This window comes from Mytilus edulis, chromosome 8 (assembly GCF_963676685.1).
Source record: "Mytilus edulis chromosome 8, xbMytEdul2.2, whole genome shotgun sequence".
Taxonomy (NCBI): domain Eukaryota; kingdom Metazoa; phylum Mollusca; class Bivalvia; order Mytilida; family Mytilidae; genus Mytilus; species Mytilus edulis.
Genome location: NC_092351.1, coordinates 57,845,965 through 57,870,500, shown reverse-complemented (window position 1 = coordinate 57,870,500; position 24,536 = coordinate 57,845,965). Strand labels below are relative to the sequence as shown.

At 30.8% G+C, this 24,536-nt stretch overlaps 1 protein-coding gene across 1 annotated transcript in view; it reads left to right on the top strand.

Annotated features, from left to right (window-relative positions):
• Positions 1-24,536, top strand: part of LOC139484216 (uncharacterized) — a 40,820-nt gene that overhangs the window by 3,084 nt on the left and 13,200 nt on the right. Inside the window, exons 2-12 of the mRNA XM_071267950.1 lie at positions 3,147-3,445; positions 6,527-6,643; positions 7,300-7,434; positions 13,069-13,200; positions 14,483-14,645; positions 15,676-15,829; positions 16,316-16,426; positions 18,708-18,926; positions 19,862-20,058; positions 21,240-21,431; positions 23,142-23,357. Coding sequence (XP_071124051.1) covers positions 3,190-3,445; positions 6,527-6,643; positions 7,300-7,434; positions 13,069-13,200; positions 14,483-14,645; positions 15,676-15,829; positions 16,316-16,426; positions 18,708-18,926; positions 19,862-20,058; positions 21,240-21,431; positions 23,142-23,357 — 1,892 coding nt within the window. The 5' untranslated portion in view covers positions 3,147-3,189. The remainder of the gene's footprint in view (positions 1-3,146; positions 3,446-6,526; positions 6,644-7,299; positions 7,435-13,068; positions 13,201-14,482; positions 14,646-15,675; positions 15,830-16,315; positions 16,427-18,707; positions 18,927-19,861; positions 20,059-21,239; positions 21,432-23,141; positions 23,358-24,536) is intronic.

Below are 24,536 nucleotides of genomic sequence, written 5' to 3'. Positions count from 1 at the left end.
TCATTAATTGTATAACCATGTGAAAAGAAAAGAAAACCAGTAAATCGTGTAAATGCATTATACAGTGTTAGCGGATCTTTTTTTGTTCTTAAAATACTATACAAGATACACGAACATTGAACATACTACATTATTATGTTGTAAAACTATATCCTAGTATTCAGCCACTTTTAGTTAGACTTGTAGAATAATTTTATTGCAGAAATATTCGCTGGTTTTTAATGCATGTACCTCAATAAAAGCGTTTGCCGTCATAGCTGTATCATCAGAAACTGCAAATAGTTTCAGTAAAAATTAACTATTCACAAATTTATAACTGTTTTAAGATAAGTTTTTAATGTAACCTTTGCTTTTAACAAATCAGCACCATACTGCCTCAAGTTATCAGAATACAATTAAATCTTAACATAACGATTTGTCAACCAATATTCAGTCTTGTAATACTACTCATTTTGCATCCACAAAAAAGAAGTGCCTTACTTACTTGTATTTGAATTCAAATTAGCAAGTGTACTACAGCTGGATTTGTATTTGAAATCATGGCTCAATCTAACGGAAAGTATAAATATTTAAGTGATATAGAATCATTGTCTCGTTTTTTTTTATCTTTTTCATCTCATGGAAAAAGTTTGGCGGATTTTTGAGAAAATGTTTAATCTCATGAATGATTTAGACTTTTGGTAGATAAGTAAATAGTTTGCCCGGTCATTTAGTGTCTTAACCACACTATCTACAAATATCATATACTCATATAATCGACACTCCTTATATTATATCTGTATTCTTTTATAAACATAAACGTTGAATGTGATATACGTGTAAAATATATATAAGGTCAGCAGGGACATATAAATATATGATAGATGCGTGTTTGTACTCACCATACTTTTGAAATAAATCCTTTTAGAAAACATATAAATATCCTACTTTTTATGAAAGAAATACATTTCCCTTTCTAATAATATAAGTAGAGTATCACGGGGTAAAATGGGACGTGATAGGACTGTATAATAGTAGTAATTATAATAACACATTATGTTCCTTTAAATCGAAAAGTTTATATCAAGTACCTTTAATAAACCCAAAAGATATGAAACAAATTACATTAATAATTTGTGTAAATAAATGTATTATACTATATGGTGTGATGTGAGAAAGAGAGGAGATTATCATTTGTAATAGGAGTGTTTTTTTCGTTTTCATTTTCCCCTGCAAAGAGATTTTGTACGTTAACCTGTTTCTCCGAACAATTTATTGTTTACTATTTTGTTGATTATTAATAACATTGGTTTAAAAATTTAAATTGATCAACAAAGTTTCAAATCTGTACCTTTCATGAATGAAGCATTGTAAGTAGGAATGTCAAAAGATCTGACATTTAATACTCGAGTTCTCGGTCATAATACTCGCGAGTACTCGAGTACTCGGATAAAACTTTAACGTCCAGTGAACATTTTTCATTTTTGTTGAGATGTGGTTATAATTCACATAAACCTAATCCTAATTATTATAATATGATGTATCGTTTGACATCTTAGCGTATTGTTACAGAAAAATCAAAATGTAGGAATCAAAACTATATTTGAGCTTTAGTTATGCGTATTGCTAGTCCTTTTTAATAGAACAATGGATAACGAACAACCACTTCGAATTAAATAACTTTTCATAATCGAAATTATTTTTTGTGTGTTCAAGAACCAAATCAAAACCTTGCCAATTAAACCATTAATATGTTCATAACGTTCGACTTGACAGACAATCTGTATCAGTTAGTATTGTTTTATATTACGACTTCTAATAATTTGTCAACACAATAGTGGATTTAAATCACTTATACGAAACGAAAATTGTATTTAAAATTAAACAATAATAAAGTTTCAAATAAACATTTATTACATTCAATGTAGATTTCATACCAGATTCACAAACAAAAGTAGGTTAACGGTTTAGGTCATAAATTCATAAAAGTGTTAAGTTGTGTACAAACACCGTTAAAACTGTCTCTATTTAGTTGCGTAGGGTCAATCGCATAGCTCTTTGATTGTGCTCTCGTTCAGAAATATTATTTTACCCACAACTTCAGACAAAAGTCTGTTTCTAAGTTTTGTTGCAACAAGTCCTGCACACAAAAAACAATTCTCTCGAACGGAACGGGCTATGCAGGTACTGCTAAAACACGTTTACCTATTATAGATAACCATGAGTCAGAGAATAACTTATACCACATAGAAGTCTGATGATAAATGCATTGTCTATATTATTTTTAATAGTATTACAAAAGATATTTCAAATGGAACTTAAGTGAGAGTAAATGCAAGGAAATATATCTCAACATGTCAGTCTGGTTTAAAGCAGTTTTTTAAACATTAGCATAGTAATTGTCGTCCATAATATGCATCAAATGTACAGCTGATTGTAAATCCACCATCCTTTACCATCATAATCATATTTTTCATTGTTTGTGTCGTGAGGCTGGTAAGCACTTCCCTTTCAGCACCAAGTGATGTTACACATTTATATCCATCATTTGTATGTTTTAAAACAACAATAATCATGATATGCAGGAATGAGTAGGTTGCAGGCAGTCTGAATTTAAAACAGGGAAGCACGTTTTTGTTTTATACTCCCTTTTCAGTCAAACGAAACATAGAAATATAAGTATAATTGAAAACTAGAATCAATAAAATGTTGCTAAAAAATCCTGTAAAATGTATTCAATTGTATAATGATGTCGTAGTAACATCCTCATTGTGTATCTTCATTATTTCTAAAAAAGATTTGTCATTTATCTATGAAAGACACCCATAATATTTCCTACTCACATTACGCTCAAAAATAATTCCTGTTCGTTTAACAAATTCGTTATACAATTGAAAATATATTACTTGTTAGATAAGAAACGCTTCTCGTTGACTATTTCTAAATAGTTGAAACTAATTAATTAACATGAGAAATTAATTACAATTAAAAGATGTATAGGAGAAGCTTAAGGGCTGTGAGCAAATACTGATCCTTGAATTGTGCAGGTGTCAACTAAGAAAAAAACACCTATTTCGTACAGGCATCAAAGAGATTCATTGATTTCAAAAATGAAATAACCAAGTACATGTATATTTCCAAGACATTTTCGTTTTCACTTTTTTCAGCGACAAAAAAAACAAATGCAACTCTAATCAAAATTATCATACAATGGGAACAGAAACCAGCTATGAGCAACAAGGATTGCTTCATGAAATGTTTTCTAAGCAAGCAAAGAAGACGCCAGACAAGATTGCAATTGTTGAAGACAGCGGGGCGAAAATAACATTCACAGAGTTGGATGAAAGATCTGACAAACTTGGAAAACATTTAGTTCACAAAGGCGTTACCATAAATTCGTGTGTTGGAATTTATTTGGATAAAAGTATTGCGTATGTAACTGCGTATATTGCTATTCTAAAAGCAGGTCAGTATTGGTTTTCATTTTTCTTTTATAATTTAAGCGTTTTCATTTTTACAAATTTGCAAGAAAACTGTCTGTATTTTACATATATCTTGAGTTTACTGGATCCAGTTTGTGACTACATGAAAATGACATAACACTAATTTTGTAAAGAAAGCCCTTGGTCCTCGTTTTGAACAGAAATCCCTGTGTCCTCGTTTCGAAAAAAAAACTCTGGGTCTTCGTTTTGAAATGAAGATATGGATCCTCGTTTAACCTGTATGACCTCTTGATAATGTCTTGATAAGCAACACTAAGCAATGAATGAAAGAGCAATCACTAATTTAAAAATATCTGTATTTTATTATTTCAAGTAGTTCAATGCAGTGTTTATACTCATATCTCAAGACCGTACGGTGACCTATAATAGTGTAAATGTCTGTTTATTCGGTCTCTTGTAAAGATTTGTCTTATTTGTAATCATCTTCGTTTTTTTTAATGTTTTTGACGCAACATATTAATCTAAAATACCCAGAAACATGCCGTTACAGTCAAGATCCTCAAGTTAATCTTAAGGAGGCTCGCGGGTACAAAATTTTCAGCAAAAAAATTTGTTTTTTTCATTACAAATTTTATTTATTACACTAATAGTCATTACTTAATGATGTGGTACAAAAATAAACCAATAAAATCGATTCTGTTTGCCCCCGGATGACTTTTGAAATGTTTATATCATTGAAAATGCTCCGAGTTATCTCCCTTTGGTCCAAAAATGCCACGTTTTGGCATCAAAATTGAAATATCTTTTTTAACACATCGGTGACCTATATTTTTTGTGATTGTTTTCAAATAAGCTGTACATCAACTAAATAATTGTAAAATTTAAGCGATTTCTGTAATTAGGTTATTTATTTATTTCGATATTACCTCTATTTCTCATATTAGTTCAACAGAAAAAAAGTACCTTTACAAAAATGTATCCTTCTTTCTATGGCAGATTGTGGGCGTAAATGAACGGTGATCCCAATTTTTTATTTATTTCTATTTTAAGTATAAGATAAAGTTCATTTATAGAAAAATATAGCGAAATCCTATATTAGAAAAAAAAATGATTTAGACCCGCGAGCCCCCTTAAGTAGTTGAGGTTCTAGTATTGCACTTAATATTTCCCTCAGAATCAGGGATTTATTATCTGATCGAGTCAAAACAACGACAAACAAATTAACATATAAATAGCAAGTGATAATGTTAATACACTTTATATAAAATTTGTTCGACAAATGTTAATAACCAGACCAGTATAGTTTTCGTGGCTCGGTACTTGTATATCCCGTAATTGCGTTATTTTTTAATGATAATTCTCGTATGCTTGTCTTTTGTTTTTGATATGTGCTTTGTCTATACGTATTTTTTGGCGTTTCTCAAATACCTATGACGTTGATCTAATCTTATTCACCCCTTGATTGTGCCATTGTAAAACATTTTTGTATGGTCGTCTTTCATTTCCTCTTAAGTACTTTGTCTATATGCCTTGTTATGTTGCTTTGATACATATATGACGTGGCTCTGTACTTATACATCCAGTCATTGTGTTACTGTACTTTGATAATTTTGTGTATTTTTTTCTTTACTGTTTGCTTATGTCCTCGGTCTATATGCCATTTTGTGCACATGGGTATGTTTTATAATGCTTAGGATTAAAACACAATGTTGACTGTTGTACCCCCATATTGACATGTTAACCTTTAGTTCTGTTTGTTTTGTTCACACATCGTTGTCAATATAATGGAATTTGATTCGACTGTCATACAAGTGAGAGGTTTAGCTAGCTTTCAAACAAGGTTTAATCCAACATTTTCTACAAAAGAAAATGCTTGTAACAATTCAGGAGTATGACAGTTGTTATCCTTTCGTTTGATGTGTTTGGCTCAAACGCTTTTGATTTTGATATTTGATAAGAGATTTTCCTTTATGAAATTTGCTCGGAATTCAGTATTTTTTGTGATTTGATTTTTTTTCAAACCTAATTCAAACCATTGAAAGTTTACGTCAAAATGAGTTAATATTCGAAATAAGTACATGATAATAAAAAAGAATACTTATAGCTGACCATTATCGCCTTTGTTCTAATTATACATTCTTTATGGCCATTCACAACGAACCAGCTGCCTTACGGGTCATTTTATATGTTGTAATGTTTTAACACATTCGAGACACTTTGCAAAATATTCTTTTTTGAATAAACTTTTGCAATTAAACACTTAACTGTGAAATTTCCATGCTGAAGGTGTATGATACAAGAATATCAATATGCTCTCTGACTTTACCACATGGCGTCTGTAACATATGTACACCATGGAATGTAAGGCATATCAATGTTGAATAATCTTAAAGATTTTGCCAGTTGTCTAAAGGGTCATCAAGAGGTGTCATTTCAAAACGTTTGTTAACCCTCTTGGTCAACTAATTTTGCAAGATTTACTATAAAAAAAAGATTGTTAGTCTCTCAACACAATTCCTAAAATTAAAACCGTATTCAGTTCTATATGAAATAGTAAAACATTATTATAATGACCACAAATATTTGATTCAAATAACTCTTTAGCTGAATGACGTTGAACAAGTTCTTATTTAAACATTTGATTCCAAATTGCATGTACATCCAAGATAAGTATGAAGATATGATCCTCCTAAAGACATAATGATGAAGTCGTATAAAACCTGTCAGTTTTCCTATCAAAAGTCGGTGGTTCTATCTTGGTGCATTAACATCCTCAACCAATAAAAACGTACCGACTACAATTAGCACAATAGTGCTGAAAGTAACATTACCATCAATCAATCATTCAACCAATCAGAAACGGTAATTCTTAACATTGTAGACTATTATATGCAATATAAATCGACGAAATAGTTCAGGATCATAAGAGCAATTGGTTCTGATCTTTTTTATGTTGATAGTTTTTCTTGTGTTAATAGAAAAGTTTGAACAAAATATGTGTTATCAAAACTGTAAATGAACAGTGGATTGCTATCATTGAATCTATATGAGCTCTTTGGCCTTATTTTATGTTTTTAATGACAACCAACTTGATATCGAAACAGGTGCTGCTTACCTACCCCTGGATGTAATATACCCACTGCCTACGATGAAATCTATCCTTTGTGATGCAAAGCCAATAGCAGTTATATCTATCAAACAATTAACAGACACGCTAGGTGGTAAGTTGAAGATATCACAGACAGGGGAAGGTTATATTGCATCCTAATCAATAAAAACATCTTAATTATTTTTCAGAATAAGTAAATTTAAAATTGTCGTCAAGGACTAGTTAACAGTAAAGATTTCTGAATACCAGTTGTAGTGAAATTATATGTAAAAGTAAAACAGCAATATACTACCAATGCTGGACTCATTTAGAAGATAAATTTAGCTTCAAACAAAAACTTGGGAAATCGCATAAACTTATTGACAGGTTAAGCTTATACCTTTTCAAAATTTAGAGCAAAATCTATGCAAGTAAAAAGTGCCACTCAGTTAATATATGGCTATTGCAGATTTTGTAGAACACTGTTTGTTTTGGGTTTATTGTCATGCGTGTTTTTCTTAACTCAGTCAAGGTTTGAGCAAAAGTAAAATATATATAATAAAAGAAATGAGTTGCATATTGTTAATTATCCTCTTTCAGATGGTGACGTTCCCTTGTCACCATCTTAAGGTGTTTATAAATCTCTACTTGTACGATTCGCTCGTGTATGTAACAACGTATTATAATTAGGCGAAAGAAATCTATGTTTTACTGAGAAAAAAAATAAGCATATTTCTTACTTTCATACACACTTAGTGTCCATTTAATCTTGTTTGTATTTTGGCTTAGAGATAAAACATCTATACACATTTATTGAATTGGAAGAAGAACTAGTGACAGGGGAAGAAACTCTTCCAACAGATTTGACTTTAGACAGTCGTGCTTACATTGTATATTCATCTGGAACAACCGGAAAACCAAAAGGTAAATGTTTTTGAGTAATGCATGATTGTATTTTTTTCATCATGATTCAATCAACGTTAGAGAACTGTCTTGATATTTTTTTATCGTAACACTTCCCTACTGCGTTGTGGTACACTATCGAGAAGATAAAAGAACAGCAATAACATCCATGTATGTTTTATTATTTGATTAATAAAGTGTTTGATTTTAATCTCACGAAATACTTGTCTCTAACTCTTTCGAGGCATTTCGGCCTTTCTTTCTTTATGCAAAATGCAGTTCATAAGAGGCTTTAATCATATTTATATATATATTCGCATATGCTATATTACTTACTATAGATGCTGATTTAACATGTTAAGGTTGATCGTATGTTGAAAGGTTTTTTTTTCAAAAAATCGAAAATCATGTGAAAAGGGCAATAACTTTTAAAAGAAGTCAAATAATGATATCGACATTCTGCTTTATATATCAGATATGTTCTTTATGTCGTAACTACAATCCTTTTCTTATTCCACTAATGTGACCTACCAAATTATACTATTTACCGGGTATGTTATAACAGGATCAACGCGACGGCTGTCACATGTGGATCAGGATCTGCTTACCCTTCAGGAGTACATGCGATCACCCTAAGTTTTTGGTTCCGTTCGTGTTGCTTGGTCTTTAGTTTTCTATATTGTATCTTATATACTGTTATGTGTTTGTTTATCTTTTTCTCTTTTAGCCATGACGTTGTCAGTTTATTTTCGATCTATTAGTTTGACTGTCCCTCTGGTATCTTTCGCCCCCTTCACCAATAAACAAATACTGTCTAACGAATTCAGTTTTCTGTTCAATCTATCAATTATTGTATTTATATAACATTGTATTGTAAAAATAATAAAAAGGAGTGACTTAATCTCCACTGGAGTGAACTTCTATAGATTAACGGATTATTGATCAATCATCTAAGTCAGTTCAAAACCTATAATTATGGATGAAAAATATGAATAGATGAAGATTTTATGTCTTCTAAATTTCATTGTTAAAAAAGTCTAAAAGCGAATTTCACAGGTGTGTGTTTGTGTGTGTGATTGTGTGTGTGTTTGTGTGTTTCAATAAGCGGGGGTTAGAAAAGGTAGGTAACTCGACGTAAAACTTTTTTTATAGCTGTTCGTCGTATTTGCTGATTATTTATAACAATTACTTGTTTTTGTTTTTTGTGTGTACGGATATTATAACACAGGTATTGTTACAAAATTTTCATAATAAGTGAATGGCACGACAAAATTTGTTTTAAAGTTTTTAGCAACTTTTAACAGTTATCTTCAAATCTTTTAAATACCCTATCTTTCATGCATATATAGTATTACGAGCTGGTGACCCGGTCAATTACTGACAAGTGCCATTAAACTTAATCTTTAAAGATAGGACATATTAGATTACGTCAAGGATTTATACAGTTAGAATGATTCGAATATAATAGGGTAACGCTTTATTTTACTTAATAAAGCCTTGGAAACTACTAAGGATGCTGAAATATAAGCTACATTATTGTTTTAATAAAAAAGGTCTATTCGTCTATTATCTTATTTTTGATTTCAACATTGTCTCATCATAGGCTAAGTACAGTTTCAGAGGCTTAATAAAATACTTAAGAAATTTGATGGCGTTTAAATATAACGCTGTGTAAGATAAATGATTGTTTCGAATACTAGTATTGTATAATAAAAGGCAAGAAAAAAGGCCGTACATTGACCTATGAATATTTTCCCAGTTTTACAAAGTAACCCGCACGAATAAAACACGTTTTGAAATGCTCAAAAATTAATATCTAGTTAAGACATCAATATATAACAAATTCAAATATCTGACAAAAAGCATAAAAAATATGTGTGCCTGAAATTGTTTACGTCCAATTCACTTGAACTATGGCGGACAGTTCTTAAATTTGCAAGCAATCATACCATGTAGTCTTGCTTAAATAATGTTAAGTTTGAATCTTGCAGTTATTTCTTTTCAAAGACGAAATCAATTTCCATACACATTGCTTTTGCTTAACGACTACATTTGAAGTTTCCCTTCGGAGTTAACAGCACATTGTGGTTTGAACGTATTACATATTACATGTTATGTATGTGACGAATGCACATGGAATCGATGTTTCCACTACACACAAATTCCGTTTATTGTGAGTAAACTTTCAGTCGCCGACAGGAAATTAATACGTCAATAAATAAATCAACATTAAAAAGGAAAAAAAGCAAAACAATCAGCACTGTTGATTAATTAATTCCTCAACAACAAAGCAAATAACACCAGAAATATTTAATCAACAGATGATTTTTCTTCTTTATTTATTCGAAAGTTACGTTTATTTTTAATTCTAGTCTAATATATTTTCTTTGAATGTATCTCCAAGCAAAACGGGCGTTACATGTTCTAACACACCAGTTCCATAAACGGATCTTAATACGGTCAAGCAAGTTTGAACTTTGAATTTTTAGTTTTGGTCTGATTTCGTATGAAAGCGTTCGTTAAAACTTGCCGTCTTATTTATCTTTTTTTATGTGCGGTAAATTCAGTCGATTTAGACTTGATAATGATTGTTTAAAACTGGTATCTTGCTTCAAGTGATGGCAAAAATAAACAAGACTCGACAAACGCAACAAAAAAAGTGAGAACTCGTATCTTATTTCTTTAATGATTAAGATAGTAACATAACTATATCTAATGAACTCTTAACTTTACTTTAAATCTATCAAAATACAAAGTTAATAAGTTACATAAGTGTCCATTATTGTGCAGACCATTTGTATGACGAATGGCCTTTAAATATAGAAATAGGAACCAATCCAGAAATTAAACTGATTATATGTATTTTTACATAATTAATAATGTTTTTGATTTATGTAGGCTTTGATTGACAGTATGACTACATATTTTTCGCTATTGTTACATGGTAAATTTAAATATATTCAATCTTTTGTGTATATTCATGTTTCATGCTCATGTTGTATATATGATAAAGAAAAACAGATACCAAATAACATAAATGATGTCGTTTTATACAAAAGTTCACTGTGCAGTTTATAAAATTCATAGCTAAAGGAAGATTTTTTAGATATTAATAATCCAAATGTTATATGTATTTGATTGTATTAAAACAAATCACACGCCTGTTTATGAAGTAGGTATATCCCAGTTGATACGATATTCCATGGCTGTCATTTCCTGTTATGATATTCTTGATAGAGGATTACTGCTACATGTACAAGGTAACTATGTCATGCAGACAAACAATTTCTCAAACCTTTATCATTCAATAATTATTTTCATTTTCAAAGAGAGGCGAATAATACAAAAGGAATATTTAAACTAATATGTGAAGTTAGCAGCCTTTTTAGCTTCTATTTGGACCAATTGAAGTCCAGTTGCTTTTTGAAAATTTTCAAAATCTTTTGAAAATAGAATAAACCTGAAAACATACTGTTTCTGTCAAGGTAACTATGATACTAAGACTTGCGATTAGTTCAGTTGAAATCATACCTTGGAAACCATAACGAGTTACTTCAGCTGGGGAAAACTTGCTTTGCTATAATTAGTATTTGACCAGCTTTTTTAAAGTCGACATACCTGCACGAATGTATGTTTAGATTATATTTTATTAACCATTTTAAAAGCATTACTTTTAAATATTTTTTTCAAGAAATAGAATATCTAATTACTGTTTACATCTCTTCTTAATAAATCTTCGATACTGTTTAGTTATACATTCCTTTAATTTACCATTAATATTGTAGTCAATTCTATCTTTCTACGAACTGAAAATAAAGTTATTGTTTGGTATAAAGCTGTTCTTCAATTGACCAGTAGTTAAAAAAAAACTTATCATATAAACCCGGATTGCAATTGTGTACGCAAGTGCCCATCTTGTCTACAGAAGAGTTCAAATAAATAATGTCCAACTGCATGTTTTGCAAAATACAGGGGCTGTTATCTTTTTTTATGAACAACAATCATTAGTATTTCGAAGAGTTTTGTTAACAGTAAGTTTAACCATATTAATGATAATTCATGTCAAGACAGAGATGCTTAAAGAGTCATCATCGCTATTCAATGGTTACGATAGACTCCCCGTCTCTCCGTCCTATGCAAAATTAGTCAAATTTGTGTGATAACAATCATAAGCCATCTACCGGCATATAATAGTCATGACTATGTCGACATCAACATTGTTACCATTGGCAGCACCTTAACACTCTTAAATGTAGAGATGTCAAAATGATTGTGTTTCTAGTGTTTTCAGATATCGTGTAGTAGGCACTGAAAATATATGTTGACATTCCAACATTTGCGCGAGAAACATACAGGGAAACTTCGATAACTAAGCATGTTAATTAAGAACTTTACAATTGTCAAACAAATATTGTTGTTTATTTTGGGGGTAAGAACTTATTGCACAATCGGCGCGTGGAATTTATTTTTTTTTACATTTTCTACACACGTGATCACCTTAAAGGGACTTTTTTAATATAGAAGGAACATACTTCAATTGGTCTATTTTGATTAAAAAGCCAACAGTAACAACGTGTTAGCTTGTTATGTGATTTCTGGTCTTGTTTCAATACCTCATCATCAATTGCTTTATCTGTTTTCCTAGTTAAATGTTACAGATTTTCCCTGGGCGTCGTTTTGTTTTAACATCACTATTATCCATGTATTAGAATAAACCACTCCAACTTAACTCATATGACATGGTCTCTACATTGTCTATTTTAAACAATACTATTCTAAGAAATATAAATCCGTATACTAGCTTATTTATATTCAAAAGAAGTTACATGTTAACACAGAGCGCAGTGTTTTCTGTACCAGGGAAACACGTTTTTTTTTCAATTCAAATCGATTATTTGTTTGTACGCACAAGAGAGCAATATTTTCGTGCCAGTATGAACACGATTCTTATTATATTTTGCAACATAATTGTGTACAACGGATATATGTATATTTGACCAACGGAAATGTGAACCTTATTTTTTTATATCGCAGGGGTTGTTTGTTCACACGGGGTTCAATATTGTTGTACTATTGTGGAATTTGAAGCTTGCTTTTTGTAAATGTCATGTTTCGAAAAAGAGAAGCATAAATTCCCCTGTATACATGATACTTATCCTGTGTTGTTCAAGTAATTTGTTTGTTTGTTAACACAGGTGATTAGTATTTAATTTCGATAGTGACATAACATGAATTTCATTTTGTTAGAGTTGAGGGTTTGTCAACAAAGAGTAGAAATAATTTACGTACAATTGGGGGCATGGAATTTCTTACATTTTATACAATTATTTTGTTTACACATGGGATCAATACCTTCATACACTTTCACATATGACCCTTATCTTATATGGTAACATTTATCAGTCAACTGGAGATTATTATTTTTGTACCAATGGGTAAAGGTTTTGCCAACAGAGGTGCAGTAGTTTCATTCCAATCGGAACACAAAGCTGGTTTTATTTTGAAGGAATTATTCTACTACAGAGTTGCTTATTATCTTCATAGAACAATAGACACGAAACCATCTTTATTTTAAAGGAATAATATGTCCTCACATATGTGCTGTATTGTCATACCACTGGAGACATGCAATCTTCCTTCTTTTATTTTTTGAAGGAATAATTTGTCCACACAGAGGAGCAGTATTTACATACCACTGGAGACATGAAACTTATCCTTTTAACCAAGATGATATAGTGGCCTGCAACATATTTTTCCCATGGGAATTGCTGCGACCATTACTAAAAGGTATTGTCATTAGATGTATTTCTAACTGTACACCTAGAAATGCGTTTGTAAAATTATAGTAAAAAGTATAAGCATCTAAATAGATATATCAAGCTTGATCTTAATAAATATTGTTAAAATGAAACAGCATATGTGCTAAAAAAGGTCTTCATTATTGATCATGAGAATGATATTGCTTGGTTAGTTAACCATTTCGTGACAATTTTCTTGAGAAGAATAATTTTCAATACATTTGGATAAACGGCTGTAGTCAAATTTTGGCCTATTTTGCTCCTGGTAGTTTTTAAAGGCCAATACTAATTAATACATAAAAAAGTGTATATATGTTATATAAATTAAAAAGGTTTTAACACCATAATATGCATTAGTAAAAATAACCTGTATCTTCGATGAGTTTATAATTTAATTGAAATAATCTCCCACATTAGCTGGTGTAGTGTTTTGTCAGATTTTTCAATGTTCATCATGTTATAATTTAGTTTTGGTTGTAACACGTCTTCTGTTTTGTTTATCAGCTCAAATACATGATTGTGTCTTGTGACCGGGACGTCATCAAAGTCTTTTTAATGATTTACTTTTTGGAGAAATGGAATGACATTAGAAAATAATGATTGAAATTTCTTGACAAGAATTTTATTTATAATAAACCTGCTAAGTAAACTAAAGGAAAGAAACAAAATGTCGAAATGTTACATCGATTTTTTTATCTCGTATAGTAAAAAAATTATGTAAGTGCAAACCTGTTTGACGAAAAGAGAGTACAACACTTTTGGAAGTGTAACTTTTAATTTTAAGGGGAATTGGTATTTTAATCATTTTTTTTAACAGTGGAATCAAAGCGGTAATTGATGTGTGATATGTAAATATGCACAGTTCAAGAGTTTTAAAATATTGCTGGAATATTCAATCGACTTATCAACACACAAAACTTGATATTAGATCTTAGTTGAAACAAACGGTGTTTTAAACTTCTGAATATATGACTTTGCATAAATCTGATAAACATTTCAATGTTAAGAATTCTATCAATTTAACAAAATAAAACACCTTTTAAACATGTTCTGACGATACAAGCTTTTCATAAATTGTATTGCTTATTTTCAATATAAAAAATAAGAAAATATGTTATAATTTCCAACAAGACACATTCAAAAGAAGTCACAAGATAAAGCCCACCATAGGGCCTTCGAAAATGAGCCAAACCAGTACTTCATAGTCAGATTAAAAATTCGGCTTAGATACCAGTACTAGTAAATTGAATTTTCTGTGGTTATTTTTTCAGGAATAACCATGTACATCATACCCAACACAACCATCTATGATCCATATTTACTGTGTAAATTCATCAACAAAAATAAGATTACACAAATGATGTTCACGCCGTCGCTATTGGAAACTGTTATCAATACCCCGGAATTGAAATTGGAGGAACTCAAAAGTTTGAGGTAAAATATAAATATTTCACTTCATTTTTTTCCCGTAATCTTTTTGCTGTCATATATCAAGTTAGTATATAGTATGACTAGTGCCACCACACTATTAACTTGATATACAGTTTGATAATAATGGTCAAAGGTACAAGGATTATAATTTGATACGTCAGACGAGCGTTTTGTCCAAATAAAACTCATCAGTTACGTTCAGATCAAAATAGTTATGAAGCAAAACAAGTACAAAGTTGAAGAGCATTGAGGACACTAATTCAAAAAAGTTATGCCAAATACGGCTAAGGTTATCTCTTCGTTGGATAAGAAAAGTCTTAGTTTTTCGAAAAAAATCATTTTTTTAAATAGAACATTTATACAAATTACCATATAATTGATATTGATGTCAACACCGAAGTGCTGACTACTTGGCTTGTGATACCATCAGAGACGAAACGTCCACCAGCAGTGGCATCGACCCAGCGGTGTAAATAGTTATCAAAGGTACCAGGATTGTAATTTGTCACGCCCGATGCGCGTTTCGTATAAATAAGACTCATCCGGAAAAAAACGGGTCACCGAACTTGTTTTTTTTGTTTTTTTGGTACATACATGTATCAATAGAAGTAAAACCACAACACTTGCTGCTATGAAAATTACTTTATCTGAGTTATCTCCCCTTATATTTTTGCAAAGTCATTTTGATAAAACACACAATTGTCTATTTCTACCTCAAAATTATCTTACATAAATCACATGTTACTCTCAAAATTTGCACATTTCATCAGATATCTAGACCAACATCATCTGCTACTTCAGAATCCAAGATGGATGAAGACACCCGAGCCAGGTTTAATACCTACCGTGCTAGCAAAGTCTATCAAGTCAAGGTCGTTAAACACTTCCATCATAATTAGCTATAAACGAGAAAACATGATATTTTCTCTTGCTCAATAAACGAGTTTTTTTCGTATAAAATAACTAGCTCTTAATATCCGTATATATGAAAATGCTTAGGTATACTTTCAATCTAAGTACTATTTAATTTCAGGCAAATTTGGATTTGTGGCGAAGTTGTGACTACAGCGTTGTTTGCCAAATGTTTGAAGTTATTGCCATTGGTTCAGTTTCTGAACGTCTATGGTACATCAGAATGCCATGACGTTGCCTGTCAGGATTTGAATTGTTATTTTGAAAAAAATAAGGTCAGATATTTATCTCCTCATCGATATAACACGTAGAAGTGAAGACAGGTATACTCCCTCGAAATGTTTCATCAAAGTCCAGTCATTCGTTTGTTTGTAGTAAACAGTCAGCTTTGCGATCAAGATTTGCCTTTTCGACTTGATCTATCTTAACGATATTACACATGCAATAAATTTTACAACTTTCGCAAATAACACTTACAATTGGTCACTAAACCAATTCAACTATCAGGCTGACTTGCTTTGCATAAAAAGCAACGAAAATGGATAAGAGAACGTTCGATAAACAATGAGGGATAGCTGAATGTTATTATGTGTTGTTATTATGTGGTAAAGCTAGTTGATAAGAAATTTGAATAAACATTTCAACTTAAATATAACGTATTTTTTAAGTCTATGTATGTGATACATTCTTTAAGATTAGGCAGGGAACACTAATATGATCACTTATGATTTATTCATATCAATTGATTTTTTTTAATTTAGAAATTATTGACCGAAAGAAGGGTTTGTCCGGTTGGTTCAATTTTACCTGGTGTTGACTTCGTTCTTATTGACAAAGACAACAACATACAATCCACTGGAGGAAGAGGAGAGGTATATAAGTATCTAAAAAAATATATATGCACAAAAAGAAATATCATGAGACGTTCGAACGTTTTCGTGATTAATTCATCACCATAATTTTATCATATGCGATCAGATATACGTTTTAATTGTCAATATCAATAACATACTATTGAGGTACGACTATCTTCTTATTTCTAATACCATAATTACGATTATCTTTTTTCCGAGTTACGATTATCATCCCGAATTTTTCAACGTCAATTTTCAGAGCGCTTAGACATTTCCAGTGCACCGTTACAATTCAAATACGAGGAATGGTGTAGAAAAACCTTGCAGCTGGGTAACTATTGACAAAAATATGCAACATTTGAGAAAAATGACTGGAAAGATTTTTCCCTATAACTGCCGTCGCAGAATACCAGTGCATGTTTATCACGAGACAAATAAGAAATTGCATAATATTATAAAATATCCTAATGTAACACATAAATAAGAAATTCAACAATATTAGAAATTAGTATAATTGTATTGCCATATTTTGGAAATTCGTAATTCATAAAGTTACAGAAACTTTTGATTTTCAATTCAATTTTTCGGCTGTTTTTTGGGACGCTTGACACATTTTGAGAAGTCTCAGGGAAGCAAAAGTTATTTATGAGTAGAGTATATACCAGGGCATGTGAAACAACTGTCAGATTTTCTCCAAATCGACGATAAATACCCCCGATACGACATATTTGATTTTTCATTTTAATTTGACAGTGGGAGGTAATTCGTGTCGGCAAAATGGGCAATTAGAGGTTATGGTTCTTTGATAATTTTGATTTCAATCTTATGTTTATGATGTGTATTTTAATTTTTCTATACTGCTTGGCATGTAATTTACAGCTGTAAACGTTAATCTCTTTTTATAAATCTTTATTTATCTAGTTAAAGACATTCAGAAATGAATATACTTGAAAATTAAACTTCGTTTAAGGTTATTCAAACCTTATGTCGGTTGTTATTTTGAAACCAAATAATACCTGAACATTGACAGAATAAACAAAATAATTTATGATATATAAAGATGTATATTTTACTAATATGATTACAAATATCAATTTAAATTAACAGCTTACATGTAAAGCATGTTTGCTATTAATTTTGTAATACATATACTCACTATATTTATAGCGTGAACAAACCTTATTAGACATTATTTTTACTGTTATATCTGTTGGTTATTATAAAATACCTATGCAACCACTCTTTCCATATTCCATGATAGGACCCGACGCTTTTATAGTGTTTCGGCAGTTAAGCTTGGAATAGTCATTTTAAGATGCATTATTTCAATATAATCAAATAAAAACACTATTGAGGTATATATTGATATATTTTTATTTTAATTCTTCTTCAACAGATCTAGTCATTATGACAGATATGCTATTATCAGGGGTCCAACTGTATATTCTATGTTAAAATCTTTAAATTTGATCTTTTAAGCATATCTCCAACACTAAAAAAATATGTTTGTATTGATATTTTCTAGATTGTTAAGAAAGTGAACAGATACGTTTTTATCTATGATCACTTTATTATTTTCTACTCATAAAAGCGAATACCCTATGAGTTCTAAGTGTTAAAGTTGAAATCATCATATGGTTAATTTTACAGATGCGATCAATAGTTCGTTGACCGGAGTTGTAGCTGCTTAGTCTTTCTTATATTGCGTTTCTTGTACCATTGTTGTCTGTTTGTCTTTATCTTTATGTGTCCGTCGTAGAGTTGTCAGTTTGTTTTCGACTGGCGCAGCTGTATGTCTCTCTGGATTCATTTGCCTCTCTCTTGTTTATTATTGTGTCCTCCTTTATCAAAGTAGCCGTTTTACACTGATTTGTGCATTCCTACTAGACACCATTAACATAACATGTCCCGAACGTAGCTGTATTACGTCATATATTTTTAATTCAGCGCTTAAAGCAGGTTTAGGAATTTGTCAATGTGTACGATTATTATCTTAGCATATTGTTATGGATAGTCCAATATATGGCGGAATTATTTGTAACAATATACATAGTCAGTTTCGAATGTATTTTTTAGTCTAAAGTATGTTTCAATAACAAATGTTAATCTTAATCATTTACAAAAAAGACAATACAGTTCATCATAATACTGTCAAAAGAAAAGAAAACAGTGGATATAAGAAAAAAACACAAACAATTATTAAATATCAAAGATTTTCAAAGTATTATCTTATTGCTACCTATCCCGAAATTAAAACATAAATTTCTTCATTTTTGAATTTAGAAAATATATTTTTAAGATCTATATTGGAGGACCAACTTTAGCCCATGGGTATCTAAATAGACCAAAAGTTGAAGAGCTAAGATTTATAAAAGTGCCAGAAAGTGTAACAACAAGCCATAGGAACCGACTTTATAGGACTGGAGACTTAGGATATATATTATCTGATGGAACATTACAGATTTGTGGCAGATGTGACTCATCTGTTAAAATTAGAGGCCATTCCGTAGATGTACAGGTATATTCATCGAGATGAGTCACGTGCTTTTTTCTGCATTTGGTACTGATGAATAAAATAATAACTATATTTTCAAAAATACACGATAACTGTCTATTTGTAATGAAGCAGTTTGGTATATTATTTTTTTTTTTTTACATTAGCTTAAAAGCGTATTAAGGCGACAGTAATCTTACAACATTTTAACTTCAGCCATGAAAATAGTTGTAGCAACAATATGAGCTAGTAAGTATTTTGAGAATCTTTTGGGCATCTATTGAAAGAATTATGAACAAATCATTAACATGTCTGTGCGATCGCGAAGTAGCCAGAAATCTTAGAAAATCAAACAGCACCAAACCAATATTATTAAAGATCAGGTGGACACTAGCTTTTCCTATGAAAACGAACATTTCCATAAGATATCTTGAAAATATTTGAATGTTCAATAGAGTTGAATTTATTTGATTATTTGCAAACGCTTCAAAACTTTCAACAAGAAAAATAATTTCCACTCCAATAATATAATTTGAATTGACACTAGTAACGTTTGTTGTTACAAAGAAATGTTCAGATGAAGATGACAATTAATTAAAAAAGAAGAATTGCAATATTTAGATTTAAAATGCAAGCTGCAGTTTTCATTCGTTTTCTTCAAAATTGCTGCAATGCTAAGCCTCAAAAACAACCTCTGGGATAATCTGTGTTTAACAAAAGATATAAAAAGATGTGGTATGAGTGCCAATGTGATAACTCTCCACCCATGTCACAATTTGTGAAATTAAACGGTTATAGATCAAAGTACAGTATTAAAGACGGAGCCGTGTTTCACACCGAACACCCAAAGGACCCCCAAACTGTCTTACCTATATATAAAAAAAAAATGCACTAAAGAATATAGTGAACATATCGAACATAAATTTATAATAATTGTATCATACATCCTTCGTATACAGGGATTGAAGACAACCATAATTGAATGTAAAGGGGTAACTTCCTGTGTAGTTTTAGTAAAAGGACAGGAAGAAAAAGACAAGTTCCTGGTGGCATACCTTGTACAAGAAGAACAGACAACTATGAAAGAAATAAGGGATTCACTCAAACGAAGAATACCTTTTCATATGATTCCATCATATTTTGTACCTTTGAAAAGGTATTTTTGAATTTTCTCCTAGATGCTATTTTCATCTACAAATATTCAGAAAAAAATTGAACCAATTGGAGTGTTCCAACCCTTTAAGGAAAATTGAGACAAAAAGACCAGCAACAACAAAACAGTGTTAAATCTATATGAGTACAGAATTTGGTAATATTAGAACATTGATTTATGATTACTAGTATATAATGACATCTTCAATTACTATCTATAAGTTTTTTACCTACAGAACAATAACATTTATTCAATAATAAAACTCAGAACATAACTTTATATTAGAGTGGATACTATTTCTTTATAACATAAGTACCGAGAAACTATATCGTTATGACAAGTTTGTGACTTACTTACATTCTAAGGATGAGTTATTGAAAAGGGAACTTTGAAATGTTTGCTCTCTGTTGCAATAACGACTAATTCTCTTCCTTGGCCTTGAAGTTTGACAAGGGTGTGTAATGTTGTCCTGACATGAACTGATAAAATTAAAACGGGAAATGGGGAATTTGGCAAATAGACAACAACTCATCCAAAGAGCAGACAACAGTCGAAGGCCACCAATTGGTCTGAAATGCCGCCCTAAAATTTCTCGACCGGAGACAAACATGTATTCTAGTTTTAATAAGTGATTATGGACGTCATTCTAAACTCCGAAATGTATTAAGAAACTAAAATTGAAAATCATGCAAGACTAACAAAGGCTAGAGACTCCTGACTTGGGACAGACGCAAAAAATGCGACCGCGTTAGACATATTTTTTTTTTTTTAAGATCACAACCCTCCCCTATACTTCTAATTAATGAGAAAAACAAACACACAACACAAAGCAAAGCATCACACAGATTAAATGAAGTCCGAGTCCGATGTCAGAATAGGTAACAAAAGAACTATTCAAAACGGCAATGATTTAATATTATCAAAGGACTACTAACGGTTACTATCCCAGCTCTAGACATCAATTAAATTGATTTAAAGATTATGTCGTCATCATATGAATATCAAGCACAATAAAATAAAAATGAATTAACATTAGAGTCAAAATATGCATTTTTTTATGAACCAACTCTATCCCTTCATAAGTGTGTTTAATGGTTTTTATACATGCAATTTTATATCCGTTATCATTATTACAAGAACGAGTTCAAGAAAGATCTACTTATGAAAACATGTTTCAATTGTAGACTTCCAATAGTAAAAACAACAGGAAAAGTAGATGAAAACGCTTTATCAAAGTTTGACGAAGAATTAAAGAAATACCATAATCTTACTGCAACTCAACTGACTGACATGGAACACAGAGTTGCTAATATCTGGTGTGAAGTCCTTAACATTCGGGGTATACATTTGGATGACAACTTCCATGAATTAGAAGGGTTAATATTTTTAAATAATACATTTGTGAATCAAATGCATGCGTTACTCCATGACAATTTTGAAATTTAACTACAGTATGCAAAATGCATCATTGTACGTTTGATATTTACTCTATCAAATTATGTAAAGTGACAATATAATCTACAAGTGCGTTTTTTTTTATATAAAGCCTCAATCACACTTGAACGGATAGCTCGAACGGATGCCTAACGGTTATTTTTTTTCAATTCGTTAATGTCCGTTAGACGTCCGTTCTTATCCGTTATATGTTCGTTTAGCGTACGTTTTATCCGTCGACGTTCATTCTATTCGGTTGAAAATTTTGAGCATGTCATTTGAACGTCCGGTATGCGTCCGTTTTGTGCGGTACTCGTCGTAGACAAATTCACCAACGGCCTTGTACCGGATGTTTAACGGATAAAACGGATGTTGAACGAATGTGAAATGGACTTCTACCGTTCGTGGTATCTGGTAAGGTGTGACCACAGCGTTAGGATCTTAATTTGCCACCGTTTAATTAATTATCACTTCCCAGCACATATATCTATAAATAAATGCCTCAAACAAAGAATGTAAAGTACTTCAATGTTGATTTATCGGAACATTACTTTGCTACACCACTTTGCGAATATCATACAAAAAACGATGTGATGCAACCGAATCGTTAAAATTGAGATGTTGAAATGTTCTGCTGGTATTGTAAGTGTTAATGAAAGTAATATACTTTTAAATGTTAACCCTGCTGATGTCCAATCACTACACCTGTGATATTTTTGCTGTTTGCCTTTACGTTTATGTTCCAAAGTACATGGACACGAGGATAACAGTGTTAGAATTGATTGCTTTATATAAAAAAAGAAGATGTGGTATGATTGTCAATGTTCTTAATAGATAACGTTATACTTGGCACTTTTATCCCAATATTTTGTATAATTCAATATGATAGATATGAAATTTTATAAGTTTTGATAATTGATTCGGTAATTTTATGACAAGTCAGAGCATTTCTGCAGTAGTAAACAAACAATAAATACTACCTAGTGACTAGAACATGTAGAACGAAACAAAAAAGGTACGAAACAAAACTTGAGAAAATAACATTTAATCATCAAGGAGCAAGACAGGGTTAGTGTCATATGATTTGCACTAGACGTGATACTAAACAATTTTTCATCTGCCACAATTTAATGAATTAATCCACAAAACAATAAAATCATAACTCTCAACCTTTTAAAGATTATTTAAAGATTTCATTAAATTAAATAAATCACTATATCAAAATTGTTATACATTTGAGTATTTAAAAGTATTATACATATTTACGAATGTGTATCATGTACATAAGTGCGCCATTTATTTTTCAACTACACTTTACTATATGAAAACCTCATACGATATGGTGGTATTATTGTTATTGATAGCAAATCCAAATGTTTAACAATATAAAACCGGACTAGACCAGTTGTCTTACATTTCATTACTTGATAGTTTTCAATTAAGCAACATCTGCTAAATGTTCGTCTGCACTTAAAAGAAAATGAACATAACTTCATGATCGTCAGCCTCAATCATTTTCTGATCATGACAGAATATACTCATGCATTCCTTGTTTCTTATTTGTATGGACTTTTTTTCAAAATTTAAGCAATCAGAAGTCTGTAAATAATCATTCTGAGAATCCATAAAGATGAACCATGTTTTGTTTCCAGAAATTCTTTGCTCGCTGCAGAGCTTATGAAAAAATTAGAAAAAGAATTTCAAGTTGATCTACGTGATTCTGAATTATACATATACACAAACATTAAACAACTGAGTCAGTATATAGAAGCAAAGAAAAACAACAAGACGGAAGAACTCATTAATTCAGAAGTGACAGTTAATCTCAAGGATGAAGTCAACAGACATAAGTTGAGGAATGTAAATAGGTAAGGATTGTTTAATGTTTAAAAAATTGTAATTCAGTAAGCAATTTTGTCATATTTTTTCTATTGCTGTATGGAATAATTTGTTATAGAGTTTCTGCAATAGCATCTTCTTTGCATTTGTTTATTTTAGGGAGAACATGTATTCATAATAGTATTCAAAAGAAAAAAAGATATATAATCTGGTTCACAAAGTTCAATTTTGTGAAGTGATCTTGGCTTTTCTGATGATTTACATAATGAGATATCTTTCCTGTATTTTGTGTTTTCTTGTATACCTGATACTATCATTCCTATTTAAATCGTATATACATTCATCATGCAAATGCTTTAACCCTGTGGGAAGTTCTGTGGTTGGTAGTAGTGTCTTGTACAATTTATACATGTTAACTGTACTTAAAAAAATTATACCCCCCCTATTTTTTTCCTTTTTTTATTTAGAAATGAATTTCCTTATTCACACAAATATGAAAGAAAATATTCTACTGTTTCATTAGTATGGGCCGGCACTAAGCCGGTCCATTATATTACAATGTATATGGGTTTGAGATTGTTACATGCGTTTCTGTGGATCTATATCTTTATTTTTTGCGGTCTGTTTCAATTTTTTTAAATTGAAATAAATACATTTTTTGATTAACTTTCATATCAGAAGATGATGCAAAATATTTATTACAATGATGTTCATTATTTTATTATGCATAGAATGCTTGACTCGTATTTGGGGATATCCCAAACCAGGTTATTTTTAGAAATGTAAACGAGGTACCAGGTTCTTACGACAATATTTACTGTATATTGTATTTTAATTATTACATATTATACAGTTTTGATCATTTAGAAAAAATATCACAATAAAGTTATTATCTTTACTTTCAAAGTAATCGATCTCAGGAGTTTTTATAGGACTTTTTTTTAGTCTGGTAACATAATTCAGAAACTGAAAGTCATTTTCAAACCCCTCAAATAATAACTTGGAAATTTTTCTTACTTTGCAATTTTACTGCAACCAAACACATTTGAAACAGATTGAAATAAATACATTTTGTGAGGTATTTGTCAGTTGTTACGAAGAGAATAATTTGGTTTTAACTCTTAAGCTTACTGATTTTTACATCGATATGACCTTGAGGTCATTCCGATGTATTGCTATAGCCTAAATTTCCATTATGCAAATTAGTT